General features: G+C 37.8%; 2 protein-coding genes across 7 annotated transcripts; both read left to right on the forward strand.

Annotated features, from left to right (window-relative positions):
* The first annotated feature begins 3,323 nt into the window (after positions 1-3,323).
* On the forward strand, positions 3,324-5,645 carry LOC131329349 (transcription factor MYB58-like). The gene is made up of 3 exons (XM_058362441.1): positions 3,324-3,509; positions 4,223-4,352; positions 4,480-5,645. Exons 1-3 carry the CDS (start codon positions 3,371-3,373, stop codon positions 5,240-5,242), a joined length of 1,032 nt encoding a protein of 343 aa, XP_058218424.1. The 5' UTR covers positions 3,324-3,370; the 3' UTR covers positions 5,243-5,645.
* A 2,211-nt stretch (positions 5,646-7,856) lies between these two features.
* LOC131329059 (uncharacterized) lies at positions 7,857-19,539 on the forward strand. 6 transcript variants are annotated; one of them, XR_009200607.1, is made up of 18 exons: positions 7,857-8,200; positions 8,849-9,038; positions 9,867-10,166; positions 10,296-10,385; positions 11,076-11,555; positions 11,671-11,778; positions 12,504-12,634; positions 12,729-12,861; positions 13,824-14,184; positions 14,273-14,781; positions 14,890-15,072; positions 15,144-15,302; positions 15,670-15,744; positions 16,366-16,546; positions 17,684-17,877; positions 18,158-18,373; positions 18,626-19,361; positions 19,405-19,539. XR_009200607.1 is itself a non-coding variant. In XM_058362116.1 (18 exons), the coding sequence occupies exons 1-18, from the start codon at positions 7,992-7,994 to the stop codon at positions 18,999-19,001; spliced, it is 3,858 nt and encodes a 1,285-aa protein (XP_058218099.1). In that variant the 5' UTR covers positions 7,857-7,991; the 3' UTR covers positions 19,002-19,539. The 6 variants fall into 6 exon arrangements, 5 of the variants coding, with proteins under 5 accessions (XP_058218099.1, XP_058218096.1, XP_058218097.1 ...); XM_058362116.1 differs by having other exon boundaries at positions 18,626-18,925; positions 18,963-19,539; XM_058362113.1 differs by having other exon boundaries at positions 18,626-19,539.
* Positions 19,540-19,605: the final 66 nt, after the last annotated feature.

The raw sequence follows: 19,605 nt of genomic DNA on the forward strand, positions 1-19,605 counted from the left end.
CCAAATATATAGTACATCATGTTGTGTGAAATTTTACTTTTAGGTTTCACACTAATATCGATATGTGGTCGCAAATGTCTGGTTAAGTTATATCTGGGTGCTTAGGTCAGGACATAAGATAATCATAATGTGAAATGACAATTGAAATTCCAACACCTTAAAGTTTGTATTAGCAAAGGTAATCAGAAGATAAAACAATTGAAAGGTACCTCCGATAACGACAAACTAAATGCCGGAGAATATCTTCATCCAAATCAAGTGCAGTGTATACTTGGTTCCAAATTTCAACTTCTGTTAATTACTAATCTAGCTTAATAGTCCTTTGTTAGACTTGAAAATTTTTGAGCTTCAGGAAAAAACTAGAAGCCATTGACGAGAGAGACATGCCATGGCATGCCTTGCCGCCTTCCTCAGTAGTCACCTAAAGTCAATCCCAATAATTTGGTTCAGTGGTCAAGATTTGAGACTTAGGGACTTGCTTTCTCCTTAAGTCTCACATTCGAAATCTCTCAGGTGCTATTAACTTCTTTGGGCCTAGTACGTCCATATATAGAGCAAATAAAGCAAAGCTCTAGCTTTAACTGGACCTCGCAAGTGAGTGATGAGATTGGATTCCTTAGGATTGGTCGAGGTGCGCGTTAAATTTGCCCGGACACTTGTGTTAAACCAGAAAAAAAAAATCACCTGAAAAAAGGGCGGGCTGAGAATTAGCCCGCCCCTGTTTCGGATGTACCCATAGAATTTTTTTTTTTTGATTACTATAAAGCTCATCTTTTGGAGATCAGATTGAGGAAGTTAAAAGCGCACCAGGCCACTTGTCACCGTATTGAGATTGAGTAGCAGTAAGTAGTACTCTTGCATAATATTGCATGCGTAACAACTCTGTCATGCTTATGTTGGATGGAGTAGTAGTACGTGTTTCTCTCATTTGATCTCTTCTCTGTCTGTCTGTCTCTTTCTAAGTTACTGGTTTAGATAAAGAAAAGTCATTCATGGTTAGTGAAGGTTCTACTAACCCAACTAGGATATGTCAAAAAATTAGGTAACAAAATGGTAAAAGCATTAAAATGTTTGGTTTTCCTAACTCAGACTTGGGAAGAGATTAATTGATTTTTTAGTACTACTAGCTAGTAGTACGTAGGAGTAATAGTAATAGTAGTAGTGTGTGCATTCAAAGTACTGGTTGGACTTTAATAGTAATAGACTGCATGTAAATATAATTGCATGGAGGGGTTAGGCAGATTAATTAATTGTGGTAATAAGTATTATTATTATTATAAGGTGGTGTGTCAATGTTCATAGTACTATTCAATACGCACTAACTTTGGGCTGGTGACCTAATTTAATCACTTAAAAAGACTTGTACTACTACTACTAAAATTCTTTGTTTGTCATGCACATTACTTGCGCTTGTCGTCCGGTGGTTTGAAATGGACATGTATGGGGGCTGCATTAATATAGTCCACTTTTAGTAGCCCACAAAAACAATGTGATATATAAATGTGTAACATCTGTTCTAATGGTTCGCTGCATGTGGGAATGATGGGATCGATATACGGGCTTCTTTTTTTTTTGGTTTCTATTACTTTTTATTCACAGATTTCTTAAAAAAAATCGGGGGTCCAAATGGCGTTTAACCCTTCAAATAAAATACTCCGTACGGGTCGCCAAATCTACTCGTCAACGGCTAATTAATTTGTTGCAATCATGTTAGAATACAAAATAGAATTTGAACCACTGGATTGTCCCATTTAATTAATTAGTTTTATGGCACTACTCTAGCATTTTCATTTCAAACTTCGTCCTCGAATAGTTGAATTCTGCCATTGCTAATTTAATTTCGTGAAATAACCACCTCTCTACTCACTTGTTTAATTTCCTCCTTTAATTTCCTCCATTGGGATAAATAAAACATAACAAAATGCATGAGAAAGGAAAAATGGATATATGAGGTATGTGGTGAAGTCGATCGCAAGTAGTACGTCATATATAAGTTATGCTAAAACGAACGACGGTTTTGATAGTACATTCAAACTAAATAAGTACTTATGCTAGTAATAATATTATAAGGCATGCTTATATATCACGGCTCCACTTGCCGCCAGGATAATTTGATTACAGTAATAGTCTTTTAAGTCGTCTATGAGCATCTCCATTGTAATAAGTAAATGAGTGTGGATAAACAAATTTAATAATAATGTTCAAAAAAAATCAAGCAAAGTTACAAATCTTTTAGCAAATAATAAAATTTCACCCATTTCATTACCAAACTTAACAACTTTTAACAATAACCAAACTCAAAAACACCTCACATTGGAATCGTCTCATCGAGACGAATAATTTGGTGTGGTCGGGTGCTTGATTAGAACTTATTTGCGATTGGATAAATGTGCATTGTGTATTGTGGGGTTTTTTTTGGTTAGGAATGCAAAAATAATCAATGTGGAGGTAGAGGTTGTTAAGTTTGATTATGGACTAAATGGATAATCAAATGCCGAGGTGGCACATTAATTTTGGTTATTGGTTTTGATTATTACCATTGCGGATGCTCTAATCTAATGTTAATTTGATCACTAACAGTCTCGATACAGTAACGCTCGATCGTTTCAATATTTCACAATTAGTATGAATTGATGACAACCAACTTGAGCTAGCTCAGTTGGCGCTCTTGCATCTCACTGAGAGGTAAAAAGTTCGAATATCTCCACATGCACGTGTTCTTTTCTTAGGGGAACTTTTCTTTTATTTCTTTGATTCTTCCCTATCCCTAGCTATGATGGGTTTATCTTTTATATTGGTTGAATTATTGGGTTTGCTTATCTCGTGGACTTTTACAATTGATGTAGTATCCCATATGAGTTGACCACCACATCTAGTTATCATTTTGCGTTGCAGTAAATGTGGGACCTTTGAAGCACCAATCACGACGCATGAATTGCGTTACAGAGGCTATCAAATGTATGAATAGTACTGCCATGCATCAAGATACTAACTACTCCTACTTAGCATAACGTTCAAATGTGATCACCATATCACTATTCTTAAACAGTAAATAAGTTAAAATCGGATTTGGGTGAAGTAAAGTACAAAAATGTCATGTTCATTAATCTGGTTACCAAACTTGGAGAGGACTTACCAACTTTGGGCAGTTAGTACACTGCTTTAGAATCGGACATAGAATTTTGGCTAGTCTTTTCCACATTGATTTTTCTAAGAATTAATAGTGCATGCGTAGACAATCATATCATATGGGATATTGCCCCTTTCTTTGTTTGGTAGGGTCTGCTTCTTTCTCCGATCCTAGTCCTATATATAGAGAAGAGAGACAGGAGGAGGAACAACTTATTAGAATTCATCAGATTTTGATATAATGGGTAGAGGGCGGGCACCTTGTTGTGACAAGAGTAAGGTGAACAAGGGTCCCTGGAGCCCTGCCGAGGACTTGAGACTTATCACTTTTATTCGGAATCATGGCCATGGCAACTGGCGTCATCTCCCTAAACAAGCAGGTCTCTTTCTCTCTCTCTCCCTCTCTGTTTCGCTCCCTCTCACTCAACATCGTTGCAAGAGAGGTTCTTGATATCGAATTTTATTGAATTTCCGTTGCCAAATCAGATAAGATGGTGTTCGAGGGACATTTCATTTTTCCCTCTTAATTTGCCATATGTAGTTTTTTTTTTTTTTGCATTCTCATACTCCGCTTAAACCGATTGATATTCAAATTTTCAAGTTGAATTAATGCCGCGTATATCTCAGAGAAAGAGAGGGAGTCAATCCCAAAAGTAGAGATACTGAAAAAATGTTCCACTATATAGCTAGAGACTAATTAATTAAAGGCCTAGCTAGCTAGCTAGGAGGACTACTTAGGTACGTAGTTAAACTTGACCAGAGAATAGCTAGGTAGGGTACGTGAAGTAGTGCTCCGACTTTTGTGAGTCTTGCTTTTTGTTTGTTTGACTGATTGATATTAACAAGTAACATTATTAGTTCATGCATTCAAACAATTACGTAAATTCAAAGCTGCCGAAAAGAAAGAAAAAAAGAAAGAAAAGTAGATCGATTTTTAGTGGACTAATAATAACTGGTCCTACAAAATACAAAACGTAACTCTAAAAAAGTCATGGTTAGTTTGCTAGCTGTTACTAATGGACAGGTACAGAGGATCTCAGCTTATCAAAATTTTGCTTATTAATTTTGTGTTTTTTTGCTTGTCAATTGATAGGGTTGTTGAGATGTGGAAAAAGTTGCCGTTTGAGGTGGATCAATTACCTAAGTCCTGACGTAAAGAGAGGGAATTTCTCCAAAGAAGAAGAGGAAACCATAATCAAGCTACATCAATCTTTGGGAAACAAGTAAGTAGCTAGGCCCGGAGGGGACCCTTCAAGAAAACGAAAATCCTTTCCTTTTTCTACACTCTACCTACCTAGGCATTTTTCATTCTTAAGTTTAATTCTTCACATTGATTAATATTGGATGCAGGTGGTCGAAAATCGCATCTCATTTGCCTGGAAGAACGGATAACGAGATTAAGAACGTGTGGAATACACATTTGAAGAAAAGATCAATATTGGGTAGGAAAGATGCCAATGGACACAAAGATGATCAGACAAAGGAGTTGTCTGTAATCTCTTCCCAATCTTGTTCCTCGACAACCGACGAGGAGCAGAAAGACGCAATATCATCTTCGTCCTCCATTTCATCTTACGCGTCGAATGACTCGAACTCCAATCAAGTTGATGTTTCCATGCCCAACGAAGACCCGAATTCGTTGCTTGATTTTCCAGGACCCGGTTATCATAAGATTGATAACGCGGCCGCATACGAAGGGAACAACCAAAGTGTCATTTCAGATGATCAAGTCATGTTTGAAATACCATTGGAGCCTGATCTTGATTTATGGGGCATGTTGGATAACCTGGACCCTTTCCAGTACCCCGATGACTCCCTACCACGAGATTTCGAGGCTTCCCACAGCTCGAACTTAAGAGACGTTGAATATTGTGATGGTACGGAAGAAATTGACCAATGTAGTAAGTGGTTGAAATACTTGGAAAACGAGCTTGGACTAGCGGAGGCAACTAGCGACGGAGGTCTCCACCACAATCACGATCTGTCAAAAGATGCAGCTGGAGATCAATTAGGCTCAGAGACGATTTTGGGACCGGAAATTAATGACCCTGCAGATTGCTATTTTCATTTGTGGCCCTCTTCCCCTCAAAAGTTTTGGGATCTAATTTCCTAGTCAATTCTTATATATATATATATATGTGCTTGGTTCGTGCTAAGCAGACCACAAATACGCATTTTATTTAGGAAAGAAAAAACAAAGTATATGAAAGTCAAAATCTAAACAGAAACGAACTGAGGCGTTCATCTTGTATAGGCAGGCACTATATATATGGTCAATCATCCATATTAGCCAATCCAAGTGGAACGCGTCGGCAAGTTAGATTTTGAGTGCTTGTTCCAGTTTTTTCTTCGGATACTAAGATATCCCACTTGAAAAGAAATATTGCAGTTGCTAGCTCATATATATAGTATATTATAGTGCTATATATATATATACTAGCTAGGGTACTCTATCTCACATGTACTCTCGAAACAAATTAGTAGTAAAAAGCTAAATAGAGCTACTGTATTTGTCATGATGTACTGTATGATATTGGCGTAACAATTTATACAGAAATTGTGTTTGTCGTGCCAAGTTGGTATGCAACGTGAAACAGGAGTCCTGTGTTTCTTTGCTGATAAAAAAGAGTTGGAAAATTCTATGTACCCGGAAAGAGTACCCAGAAACTACCACGAATTTGAAAATCGATGGTCCAAATTAACTTTAAGTGAATCTGAACCATTGATTTTCAAATTCGGGATAATTTCTGAGTACTCTTTCGGGGTAACTAGCACTCCTCAAAAGAGTTTTGAGGTAGTGGAGTCGCCAAGAGTACTTTTACTTTTCAGACACCTCGCATCAGTGGTAGGTAATAAGTATTACTCATTCATTGGGATGAATAAAACCCCAGAACAAAACAAAATGAGAAATAATATTGGTGTTCATGTGACTTTAAGCAATGGGAAATCAATAATTCTAGTGACACATCAATTTTCACACCCAAACACACATCCACACTCACATGAGTGGTGGGTGTGGTACTAGCACCATTGATGGGAAATTTGAGAACGATTAATATGGAGTGGGAAAGTATCGCGCGCGAGTTGAGCTAGGCTGATATGTACTTACTTTCTTTGTTTGGCGATAAAAAGAGCAATATAATGATAGAAACACATCAATTTTTTTACCCCTCTCTCACAAGTGATGGTACGTAGAACCCACAACACACTATTTAGACGAAGGTTTTAAAATTATTCACTAATCACTTGTGAGAGAAGATACAGTACAAATGAATGTGTGTGTAGACACACACACACTTGGATGTGTTCCTAGCCAGCTAGCATATATCTTAGTTTGAATCAAAAAAAGGGGGATGCATGCACTTGGTCGAAATGAGATCAATCAATGTCTCCTCGATCAATTTTAAAGTTGATGGATGGATGGATGGTATATAATAATTAATACTCCTAATTTGAAGTTTGAACGTAGTACTGAACTAACTGGTTGCCAAAATCCAAACAGTCAATTAAACAACTACTACTAATTTTACTGTACTGTTTGGATTGATGTTGAAGTTACCAAAGTTGTTGTACGAGGAAATTAATTGGAAACAGATCATACACGTTCAAATTCGTGGTGCCTAGCCTGCAGCCTAATGGCAAAACAGACAAAAGTAAGTTTCGGCTTTCTTTTCTTAAATGTCAATTTTAATCCCAGCTAGCCCAATAAGAAAGACATGTAATTAATTAAATAGGAACTTTTGTCTATTTCAAGTTCCAAATCTCCCCCTCCCCCCCTCTTTCCTTCTATAATTCCAAGTGACAAAATTTAATTAAAGAGAACTAGTCAGAAAACTGTCATGTTGTCAAAGGAACTCAGCATCTCTTACTATGGAGTATATATAATAGTTCATTGTCGTCACACTGCACCACACAGTTGAAAAACTAAGATACTCCAATACTAATACTACTCGATCCAAAAAGAGTTTTACACTAGTTGTTATTTGCAGCTTTACTAATTCCCTTTTCCCCAAAATTTGGCTTATTGATATCTTTGAGGTTTGGGGATGGATGGGTGTTGTGCCTCAAAGAATAGCATGGTTGCTTTAGGCTCAAAATGGGCCATATTCTGCACCCTCTTATGTAGTTGTTAGAACTACTATTTTATTTAGCTTGTATGGCTCGATCGTCTCTATATATTAATAATGTCATTCATGTTGAAACAAAATGGACCACAAGCAAAACTTTGAAAATTGAAATATTCATCATTGTAAAAGAAAAATGTTTTGATAACTTTGATCTTATAAGGATAACATATACGTTTTACATTATCGGTCTTGCTAATCTCTGCTCACTAAGCTGGACAGAAGATAATACACAAATAATTTCACAAACAAGTTTGGATATCAATACATATCTCACAGTTGTTAATATTTCATACATATCAATGCACTTTTTGTGGATATCAATGCGTCTTTTACTTATTATCCTCCACTTTGAGGGCGGAGGTTAGCATTTTCCAAAATCAATTGCAGGGGAAAAAGCAAAAAAATAAAATGTAAACAAAATCTGGGCGTAGGGCTGTAGCCCATAGACGCAGAAATTGAAGCCCAAAGGTCTCAAGGATGACCCACGGACACCGGCCCAACTCAAATGAATAGGAACGTCTAGGCCCACATGTTACGAAATTACGGTTTGGTCTCCGACATTTCCTAAGATGACATTATTGACACTTGTTGTTTCTGTTCTTCTTCAGTAGTTCCCCTGTCCGGTTGTTCCGGACCCTTGCAGGTTTCGCGCTTCTTCCCACTTCCACCTCTCTCTCTCTCTCTCTCTCTCTCTCTCTCGTGTGGGTGTTTGTGTTTGTGTGCGGGTAGGTGAAAATGGAAGCTATTGAAGAAGACGATGGAAATTTGAAGGCAACCAATTTCGATGAAGACGAAGCTCGAAAACGCACATTCTCAGAGCTAAAAACCTATAATCTAGACCTACTAGACCTCCTCCAAAACCCTAAGAAAAAACCTTCCTCTCTCCCTCAACTCCATCGTTTCCTCTCCCGGTCGTCGCCCCACACTCTCCAGCCATTCTTCGAGTATGTTCTTTTCTGTATTACTCTTTTTCTTTTCTCTTTTTTTCCCTTGATCATGTAAATTTTACTCTTTTAGTGTTCGAAAGTGGGTGGCTTTGCTTGCAATTTTGTTGTCATCTATTTGGTGGTCAAGAACCCCTGCAGATAACAAAGATAACATGAGAACAATTTTCGCCTTTTTTTTCAAAACAAAATGGAAGCTCGAATCACCCCAATTCAGATGTTACAGAAAAGCAAGCTTGAAAAACAAATAGATTAAAATTCTTTGGAGTTCCATGAGTAGAATTGGATGTAGAATCAAAACAGGCATTAGTTTGTACATAAGCAAGATAAATGTAGGTGGTCTATATGAAATTGCTAGAATTGAGATAAATGTAGTGATGTAATTGGGGTCAGTTAATCGTGATAGGTCTCCTTCAATTCAGATGGAGAATAAAGGAGAATGAATAACTTGTTTCAGTGTTTGTTGTGGCTGATTGTACTGACGGGACTATGCATTCATTCGGAAAATAGCATCACTGTGCTGTGGTGTGATATTTGTCATTGCTACCAAATTAACAGAAGTATCCTTTGGTTTGTAAGTCTTTTTTTTTTTTGTTTCCTTCTTCTTGTGCGGACTATGACTTGTGGATTTGTTATCTATTCTTTCAGCTATACATTGTTTCCATTGCTGCTTCTGTTGGATGCCGCAGTTAATTGCAGATCTCCACCAAAGGTTGAGGGATCTGTGATGGTTGATATCCCAAAAGTGCCGCATAAGGTCAGTGATGTTGCAGCTGAAGGTGTGCTTCGGTGTTTGGAGGAACTTCTGAAGAAGTGTCATTTAGGCTCTGTGGATCAGGTATATTGTCTAGAATGCCATTTGGGTTGCACGTGTGCATTTTGACCTGTTTCAGCTTTAGCATTCCGTGCTTGTATTCATAGTCTTACGATGTTATTTATGTCTCTATGTGCTAAACAATAAAGATAGTTTTTTTTTTTTTTTTTTTTTTGCGGAAGGCAAACTGACTATGAGTGCTGCATTTCATGATGATGATATACTGATAGCTAGGTTGAATTGAAGGTCCTTATTGTTTGGAGCTGTTTGCCTTCCTACATGTTGTTCGATAATGATATACTGATAGCTAGGTTGAATTGAAGGTCCTTATTGTTGGAAGCTGTTTGCCTTCCTACATGTTGTTCCCGGTCCTTATTGTTTGAAGCTGCTTGCCTTAATGTACTTATTTTTGAGCACTTCTCTATGTTTTGTTTGTCATACTATTGTGTGCTTGCCTATGTTAATCGATGAAAGTTGCAGTATATTGATATTTTAGCTTCATGATACTCTTGACTTAAGTTGCCAATCTATTTATTTTGTCCTGCAAGTCTCTTGCTTATGGTCTGAGTGACACTTATTGGGGTAATAAAAACGAGGCAAAGAGAAGTTATGTATGGAAACTGCTCACCCATGTTTTTGTAGCAAATGGTGCTGTAGATACCTGTGACTGTGACAGACCAAAAATATTTTTTTAAGTCTTTTTTGCATACCAATGTGATAGAGGTTTGATGCACTTTGATTAGTCAAATTTGTCATCTACATGTGTAGTTTCTTAACTTTGTATGTGGGTTGGTGTTCAAATCTACGTAAATAATTGTGTAGCCACCTGAAGGATGCTGTATGACTTTGCAGATGGTTGTAATTTTGAAAAAATTGACGTATGCAGCAATGCTTTCTCCATCCGAGGCTTCAGAAGAGTTTCGTGAGGGAGTATTACGGTGTTTCAGGGCAGTGCTTCTTTGTTTACATTTGTGCCCTAACAAGTCTTGTTCATGTAAACAAGTTAACGGCATGCCTGCACTTTTAGATGGAAGAGATATGCACTCTATACTTCCAAAGGATGCCTCAGAAACTGAAGAATGCCTGCTTGCATTTCTCCATTCTCAAACTGCTTCTGCTGCTGTTGGCCACTGGCTATCACTTCTCCTCAAAGTAACTTATTTCTTCTCTCGGACCTTTATTGAGGAATAATGAACATTTTTCTATCTGATGTTTCCTCCTTTTTTCTTTGTACTTGTCCACATAATATTCCTCTGTCTCAATCTTGGATTTATGGGAAAGGCTGCAGATATTGAGGCTGGACGAGGACATCGAGGGAGTGCAAAGGTCCGTGTAGAAGCCTTTTTTACACTTCGCATGCTTGTTGCTAAGGTAATTTCTGGTTTGTTTGATCCAGCTATTTGTTCAGTATGAGATGAGATCAACATTATGAACAGCCTTACATATGATAGCTTAATGTAATCTATAAATGCTTGTTTACTTAAGGCTTAAGCCTGAAGCTTCTTGCTGGAACGGTATAAGAGATTTAAATGTATATAATTCTTGGTTGGTAGTGTGTATTCTAATTGTAAGTTGTCAACTTGTCACAATGTGCCTGTGTTATGGTGAGATGGCAATTTCTTGAGTCTCTATCGAATTGCCTTTCTCCGGTGAATAATCTTTTTGCCTCTTCAGCTTCATAACCAGTTTTTCCTTCTGGAAAGATTATGTCCTCTTCCTGTAAAAGTTCTCTGCAGCTCTTAGCTTTAAAAAGCATCCCAGACCTCAGATTGCAGTTTGGTTGTTACACTTGATTTTGAGTTTTTTGAGTTGAACGAGCAAAGAATGTGAATATCTGAAAGGTATAAAGCCACAACAACATACGCTTTCAAATTCTAAGCCAAAACCACCACAGAAGAGTTTTACCAAATGCCTCCTATAGCGCTTTTTAATTTGATCAGATCGTTTGATTTGAGCTCAGTGATACCTTTGCTTGCTTTAGTGTGCAAAGTTTTGTGGTTTAAATGTTGTGTGGAATGTGAAGTAGATTTTATGACCTTCCTTTTGTGTTTTCTCTTGCAGGTTGGTACTGCTGATGCCCTAGCTTTCTTTTTACCAGGTGTTGTTAGTCAATTTGCCAAAGTGTTGCATGTCTCAAAAACTATGATTAGTGGGGCTGCTGGAAGTGTTGAAGCCATTGACCAAGCAATTAGAGGCTTAGCTGAGTTCCTTATGTTAGTTCTCGAAGATGATGCTAATATATCTGGTCTTGGTATGTCTGTGAATGCAAGTACTGGATTTCATTCAAACACGAATGATTCTGCAATATCATTTCTGGAGCAACTCCGTCAATTGCCTGTTAAAAGTCAAGATCAGAGTGTAATGGTTGTGGAAAATCCAAGTGAAGCAGTACGCACAGATACTCCAAAATTCGGGTTGAAAGAAAAGGGGAGTGTTAATTCTGGCAATGTGATTGGATCTTTTCATGTGAGCCGTACAAAAGATTGGATTATTAAAACTTCAGCTCACGTGAATAAACTATTGTCTGCGACTTTTCCACATGTGAGTTCTTACAGCTGGCTATTTTGCCATTTATTGGCCATAGTTACATACATGTTTCATTTACTTCTTTCATTTAAGCTGTCATTCAATTTCTAATTATCTGCACTGTTGTTAGCTTTGTGTTCATTCAGCGAAAAAAGTGAGACAAGGAGTTTTGGCCGCCATTCGAGGATTGTTATCAAAATGCAGTTATACACTGAAGGATAGCAGACTGATGCTATTGGTAAGCTCCGATGCATATTCTTGAGGTAGTTGTTGTGCTAGAGCGTTGACAAGAACGACAACACTTCTAAGAAGGTGCATGTCCTTGGCCAGACAATGACACTTCCATCCTTGACACTTTTTGACACACATGACACATCTGTACGATAATATTGTCTTTCATTTTCCTTATTTCTAGAGCTGGACACACTTTGGACACTTGGGCCAAGTTATGGCCAAAGTATATCATCGCATCGAGCAATGGGTCATTTCACACTGTTGTTAGGGAAAGTGACTATGGGACCTCTTCTTCGATTACGTTAATCAGTTCATCTTGTTCAAGTCCTTAGCTAGTGCACATATCCTTCACTCTATTTATTGGTCATTGCCCTTTCTATATGTCCAGAGCATAAATTTTTTGGAGTATTGAGAACTAGTTTTCTGGTTATGGTGATTTTGATAATACCGGAGGAGGCTTGTAGCTGGCTTGGCCAAAAAGAAGAGAAACAGGGATGTGCATTTTTTATGGAATAAACAATTTCTTTCTGGGATACCATAGATAAGCGATACTTTCAACAAGATGATTTATGCTCTAATTTTTGTATAATCGTTGTCTGGAATCGTATCATAGCATCACACACAAGGGCAATAGATGAAGAATTTGGAGAGAGATTGTATATATGAAGAGTTCAATAGTTCTTTTTGTTCGGGCATTTAACTTCATATGTTTTACTTTTTACTACGCAGGAATGCTTGTGTGTTTTGGTTTGTGATGACTCTGAAGAGGTGTCTTCAACTGCACAGATTTTCCTTAGATCTCTGTTCTCATCAAACAAGAAACATCATGTTCAATGTGACTTTGCTGAAATCTTTAGCAGGTTTATGATTGTTTTTCTTCTACCGACGAAACCTTGGAGTGAATTTCAGCATCTTATGCGCACCGTATTGGCTTTAAAATTTGCTTTCAAACAGGTCAATTGAAAAGCTCCCAAAAGTGGTGCTGGGAAGTGAGGATTCTCTTGCAGTGTCTGAAGTTCAGAAATTACTAGTAGTTATTTATTTCTCCGGTCCTCAACTTGTGGTGGATCATCTCCTTCAGTCTCCTGTATGTGCCACTTCCCTCATTAATGTCCCGGTGATGAGGATTTTATTTATGCTTTGTTATTTATCTTTTTTCCATCATCTGAACAGGGTATTGCATTATATTTTCCCTGGTTTTGTTGCTACCTGTAGTTTCTAGAAAAAGCCATGCTCCTCTTTTTATAAGTTGGAGGTGTATTCTAACTTAAAACAATCCAAACCATGCACACCATCTCCTTCTCTTTTGTCTAGTTCTGTATGGTAGATGGCAGTAACCTGAAGGACTGAAAAAGGTGCATGCAAAAGCTTGTGCCACCCTTTTGTAGGATTTGTCAGACTTGTTTTTCATGTTGATTGGTTGGATGTTTCAGAGGTGTTGTACTCCGATGACGTCTTTTTTTTTTCTTTTTTTCCCTTCTTAGACTTCAATCTGTAGAATTTGACAACAGCTTGAGACCCAATTTTCACAATGAGTCTACTGTTTGCAGTGCGGATGGATCTAATTTTCTAGTATCTATTGCTGCTGTCCCTTATCTTTCATGAGTGTTTGGAAAACCAATTTTGCTTTTTTTCCCATGGAATTTCCATTCTTGTCTCAGCTTTTCTGGTTCAGCATACCCTGACTTCTGCTGTTTGCAGCAAAATCACATCCGTCCCCTTCTGATAATTAATATTGCTAACTTTCCCTTGTTGAGCTTGTCACTTTACCCAACGTAGTTCGTAGATAATTTGTCATTGGGGTTAGGAGTTAATCCAGTATAATTATGCAGCTTCAAACTTCAGCTGGTTGTTGGGAGTCATCCATAACATATCAAAGGTCCGGATATTAACTAGATTATCATTTTCTTCATTCGGTGAAGGGGATAATTAGGTTACTGGAAACAAGCACACTGGGTGCTTCTTTCAGATATTCCATAATGTTGTATATTTTTATCCTAATTACATCATGTCAATTATTAATCATGATTTGCTCTCTTGAATGTATAGGTGACAACAGCTAGATTCTTGGATGTTTTTGCCCTCTGCTTCAGTCAGAATTCAGCATTTGCTGGTTCTCTGGACAAAATTATTTCAGCAAGGTCATCCTCAGCGGGATACCTTCACTCCATAACTGAGATGAGAGCTAGCATCTTTACCAATGAGAATAAGGCTGGCACAGATGCTACTCCCTCAGAAGTCTCAAAGTTCTCTTGTACCCAGAGCAAAAAAGCATTATGCCCGCTGGAAAACGTTCACAAGGAATACGAGCTTCCGCGCATGCCACCTTGGTTTGTTAATGTGGGCAGTCAGAAACTATACCTCGCTCTCGCTGGAATTCTTAGACTTGTAGGTTTATCTCTAATGGCAGGTTGGCTCTTCGATTTAAATTCTTTGCTTGAGTTATTGATTATCTCTGCTTAGAATTTACTGGTTTGTCTGTTTTTGCTTGTGACTAGATTGTAGAAGTGAACGGTCTTTGTCAATTGTCACTGATGTTCCACTGAGCTACGTACGGAAATTGGTTTCTGAGGTCAGGTTGAAAGAGAATAGTAAAGAAAGCTGGCAATCTTGGTATCATAGAACCGGCTCGGGACAGTTATTGCGGCAGGCTTGTACTGCTGTATGTCTTCTAAATGAGATACTTTTTGGTATATCAGATAAATTAGTTGATTCTTTTGCATTGATGTTTGACGAGTTTGGGTTAAGATGGGAGGATACAGAGGGATGTGGGGGAGGATCTGATAATGTTGAGCCTCCCCATTCTGTGCCTTATGCATCCATTTGGAAGATTTCTGAGGAGAAGCGTGCAAAGAGTCACTTGATTGATAGCATTGGTAGTATTTTACACGAATACCTATCTCCTGAACTTTGGAGTCTCCCTTTAGATCATAAATCTTCTTTTGAGCAGCCTGACGGTGAAGAAGATATAACTTTGCACTTCTTCCATGATGCTGCTCTGCTCTACCAGGAAAGATACATTTTCCTTCATCATTACTGCACCTAATGATAAAAATTATAATGTGTCTGTTGGGTTTTAAGTACATTCTATTGATATTTGTCATGTTTCTTCAAGCAGGTTATCATCGAGGGGATTGGCATATTTAGTATGTGCCTCGGGGAAACTTTTGCTTCTTGTGGATTTCTTCATTCATCTCTTTATGTGTTGCTTGAGAATCTAATTTGCTCAAACTTCCAAATAAGAAGTGCATCTGATGCTGTCTTACATGTCGTTTCTTCTACATGTGGTTATCCAACGGTGAGTACAAGACATGGTTGATATTCTCTCTTTATCTTTCAGCTTTCATGGTTATGATGTCCTTTTTGCAGGTTGGGCACTTAGTTTTGGCAAATTCAGACTATGTCATTGATTCAATATGCCGTCAGTTACGTCATTTGGATCTTAATTCTCATGTACCCAACGTGCTCGCTGCCATGCTTTCTTATATTGGATTGGCTCATAAAATATTGCCCTTATTGGAGGAACCGGTACGTTTATCGTGCTTGGCATACCAAGCTTCTCTTTGGAGAATTTACTTCCTCAGTTGCCCCTGTTCCGAACATGTCATGTAGACTGCTGTTAAAGTTTCTGGATATTTTTTTTCATAAGATCCCATGTTATCGATTTTGTTGTCTTCTTTCCTTTAATTTCCACATTATAATATTTACATTTGAGCTAGTTAGTTCTCCCAAGGGAGTTCATTTATTTAACTCAGATTCGTGCATGATTTTGTTTTGCTTTCCTTTTTCTTTAACAATATTTCATTCCTTTCTTTCTTGTTTGAATAAAAAAATTGTTGCAAAGGATTTATAAAAAGAGTTGAATTGTAATACTTGGCCCATTGGAATTGCACAGATGCGTTCTGTTTCGCTGGAACTTGAGATTCTTGGCCGTCATCAGCACCCCGATTTAACTGTTCCCTTTTTGAAGGTGATATTTGATGGAAATGTTTTATCATTTTGCGATCTTTTTGTTGCTCATGTTGATTTTCTTATTGGCCAAATACAAACATCATTGGTCCCTTGCGAGGATTCTGTGGCAACAAGCTTTCAAATGTAATTGGTATGATGTGTACCTATAGAAAATTCTTGGCATAGAAAGTAGTTTGTGGAATTTTAGAGGCGCACTGGCACTTTAGGCTGTGGTAATAGATAAGCAAAAGTGGAGCTAGAGCCACGAAAGTCCAACTTCAACGGTAGTGCTATTTGAGTGATCATCACAACATTTGGTCTGTGAGTTCTAGTCTTCTAGAGATATTCCTGCAATTGAAGTGCTTATAAGTTACCTTGTTTCTGTTTGTCTAGATACTCCACAGTGGTGAACTGCTTTATAAGTTTCGTCTAGTTGGTTCTAAACACGTGATTTCTTAGTCTTCCACAGGAGTTGATGTGCATGAGCTAGTTATTACCTTACACTTCTTTTTACCCCACCAATGTTTGTGGGCTTTATCATGATATGGCAATATATATGGATGTATTTATATTTTGTATTGATGTAACTAGTGTAATTACATGGAAGATACCATCTTCTAAATCATTTGCTTTTCAATAGGCTGTTGCTGAAATTACAAAGGCTTCAAACCGAGAAGCATGCTCGCTTCTCCCTCAAGCAGTGTCACTTTTTGAAGATGTTAAATCAAAAATGTCTGATGTTGAAAAGAAGACCATGAAGGGTTCAGTTTGTTCAGAATCACGCCATGACATTGATATTGATGTCTCTCCCATGGAATCAGGTTAGTATATTAGGAAATTTGTGATGGTTTAATCAAGTTTAATTGTCAGATTTTGACCAAGTTTTTGGGTGAACTCAAACTGTACTTCGATTATTAGACTTGACGCTTGATTTATGAAACAACCTTTGGGGCATTAAATGATAGCAAAATGGGTTTTAAGTTATTCCCAAGGTTTGTTTCCATGTTATTATTTTCATACTGTTTGACGTTTGGGGAGCACATATATATTATAATGAATGGACACTATGCCCCGTGATTAGAAAATAAACTCCCTTCTTACACTATAATTGTGGTAATTAAATATCCTACATTTCATTTCCTAACCACAATCAAAATTCACTTTCTTGAAATGGACGTCCTTCCAAAGAATTAGCTAGATCCTGGAAAACTTGTTGCATTATGGAAATGCTTCCAAAATCAATGCAGTCCTGCAATCTAAAATGAAGATTTATGCTGCTTAGCTAGCAACAGAAATTAAACAGGTTTCTCCAGTTTGACTCACTTATAGTGTTTCAACAAACTTAACATATTTGGTTTTGTTGTGTCTGAGGATTAAGTAATCCTGTGTCTAGCAGAAGTATTAGAGGAGATTTAAAGCATGCCACCTCTCTAGGAGACATTAATTCCTTCCTAGAAAGTGGATTGCTTTCTGGCTTCCTGAAATATTGTTTTCTTTGCACTGAACGCTTGGTCCTGTCTCACTTTTTGAGAAAAAAGAAAAATGTGAAGAGAGGCTAGAAAGATGAGATCCGATACAGATTATTCATTTCATGTAAGTGCTGTTGTTCTTGCTTCTTTTTTTTGCAAATGTCTTTGCTTTGATTAATATTTGGTGTGCCTTTATGTTGGCTGGAACTTCTCAGGTGCTGAATATGTTCTCCTCGTGTTTGTCTTCCAGCTGACTTATACAACCTTAACTGTCATACTCTTTTAGATTTCTATAATTTCTAGTTGCGTTTCTTTAAGTGATCTTAGATGCGAGCTTATATCGTGGGGTTTGTGTGCACATAAGTATATACATATGTTTGCTTTTGAATTCTTGTTTGGTCGACTATGGTAACTGTAGGAGTTTTGCTGATTTTTCCCAGCCTAGAAGGATTAGATTTTGAGATTTGATTATTATATTTTGCTGAGGAGAAGATGGTGGTGTGTGCTTTGATGGTGTTGCTACACCCATAGAGCAATGGGAGAGTTTTTTGTTCAGTTTGAATGATTCCAGAAGATATAGAAGAACAGTTGGATCTATTGCTGGTTCATGTTTACTGGCTGCAACGCCGCTGCTCACTTCACTGAACCAAGCAGCATGCTTGATATCCCTGGATATAGTCAAGGTATAGTTCTTATATTTCTCGTTGAGTGTGTTGATTTTTCCTTTTTGGAAGTGGTGAGTATGATGGTTATTAAGCTTAAAACCTGTCAAAGTAATAAAATTTAGTTTCTTTTTTGAAGGAGACTTACTGGATTGATCACCCAATATAGTTTAATTTTTACCATGGAGTGTGTAGAAGATGATAATTTCTGAATCACATTATGTTCAAGCAATGCTCTTATGCCTCAAGTTAATGTGGTTCTTGTTTCCCTTTTCCCGCACTTACGGTAGTTCTTTTCTAGGATGGCATTTTGGCACTTGCCAAAGTGGAAGAAGCATTCAAGCAGGAGAGGGAGACTAAAGAAGCAGTTAAACAAGTGTGCAAATTGTGTTCGTTTCATAGTCTTAGTGATACTTTGGATGCTTTTGACGATGAAACTGATGAAAATAGGTTGCTTCCGGCAATGAATAAAATATGGCCTTTCTTGGTTGCTTGTATACGAAATAAGAACCCACTGGTCAGTGTTCTTCAATTTCCTTTTGTTGCTTTCTCTAAAACTAGCATGGATCAATATTACTTCCATATTCTCTTTTTGACTCTTTTGCTTCATGCTGCTATTAAAGGGTTATCCTCCTAATTGTGGTAGCGACAATAAAAAGGGGAAATATAGTACGGAATTTTTTTGACCCACCGTTTTTGCTGTAAACTTCAGTAATTTGCAACATAAGCAAATAATCTTATATATCTTTAACTCCGGTAATTTTCACAGGCTGTCAGGAAATGTGCATGCGTGATAAGCAACGTTGTGCAAATCTGTGGAGGGGATTTCTTTTCTCGTCGGTTTTATACAGATGGACCCCACTTCTGGAAGCTTCTGAGCACCTCGCCTTTTCAGACTAAACCCATCTCAAAACAAGAAAGAACCCCCTTGCAACTTCCTTACAGAAGTACTTCAATCTCTTCAGAGGTCTCAGTGGCGGAGGTTTCAAACCTAAAAGTCCAGGCAGCAGTGCTCAACATGATTGCTGATTTATCCAGAGATAAAAGGAGCGCTTCAGCGTTGGAAGCAGTACTAAAAAAGGTGAGTGGAATTGTTGTGGGGATAGCATACAGTGGCGTTCTTGGGCTTCGCGAGGCATCTGTGAATGCCCTTGTGGGGCTCGCGTCCATCGATTCTGATCTCATTTGGCTTCTCTTGGCTGATGTCTATTACTCGAAGAAGAGAGACATGCCTTCACCGCCCACCTCTGATTTACCAGAAGTCTCTCAAACGTTGACCCCACCCTCTTCTCCTAAAGGTTATCTTTACGCTCAATATGGAGGGCAGAGTTACGGTTTTGATATTGATTTTTCTTCCGTGGAGACGGTTTTCAAGATATTGCATTCCCGGGTTTTTACTTCACAAGTGTACAGTTAAGTGTTTTATGTATGTATTTGGTGCACATTTAGACTTGTAAAGAGGGAAAAGATAACTGTAGTGGTAAGAGTGTCATCTGTAGAATTAGGTGTGTTGCACTTCATTAGTTATTTAGGGTATATCAGCTAGAGCACCATTGCACTTCATTAGTTATTTGGGGTATATCAGCTAGAGCACCATAGGTTTTTGTATATACTACAGGAAACAACGTGAACAAGCTTTTTCAGAGGCAAAATTGGATCAAATGATGTTTCTATTACCTGGAATATCTTTTTTCTCTTGATTTAGATCTCTCTCTCTCTCTCTCTCTCTCTCTCTCTTAAAGCTTTATC

The sequence above is a fragment of the Rhododendron vialii genome, chromosome 6a (genome assembly GCF_030253575.1).
Source record: "Rhododendron vialii isolate Sample 1 chromosome 6a, ASM3025357v1".
Taxonomy (NCBI): Eukaryota; Viridiplantae; Streptophyta; class Magnoliopsida; order Ericales; family Ericaceae; genus Rhododendron; species Rhododendron vialii.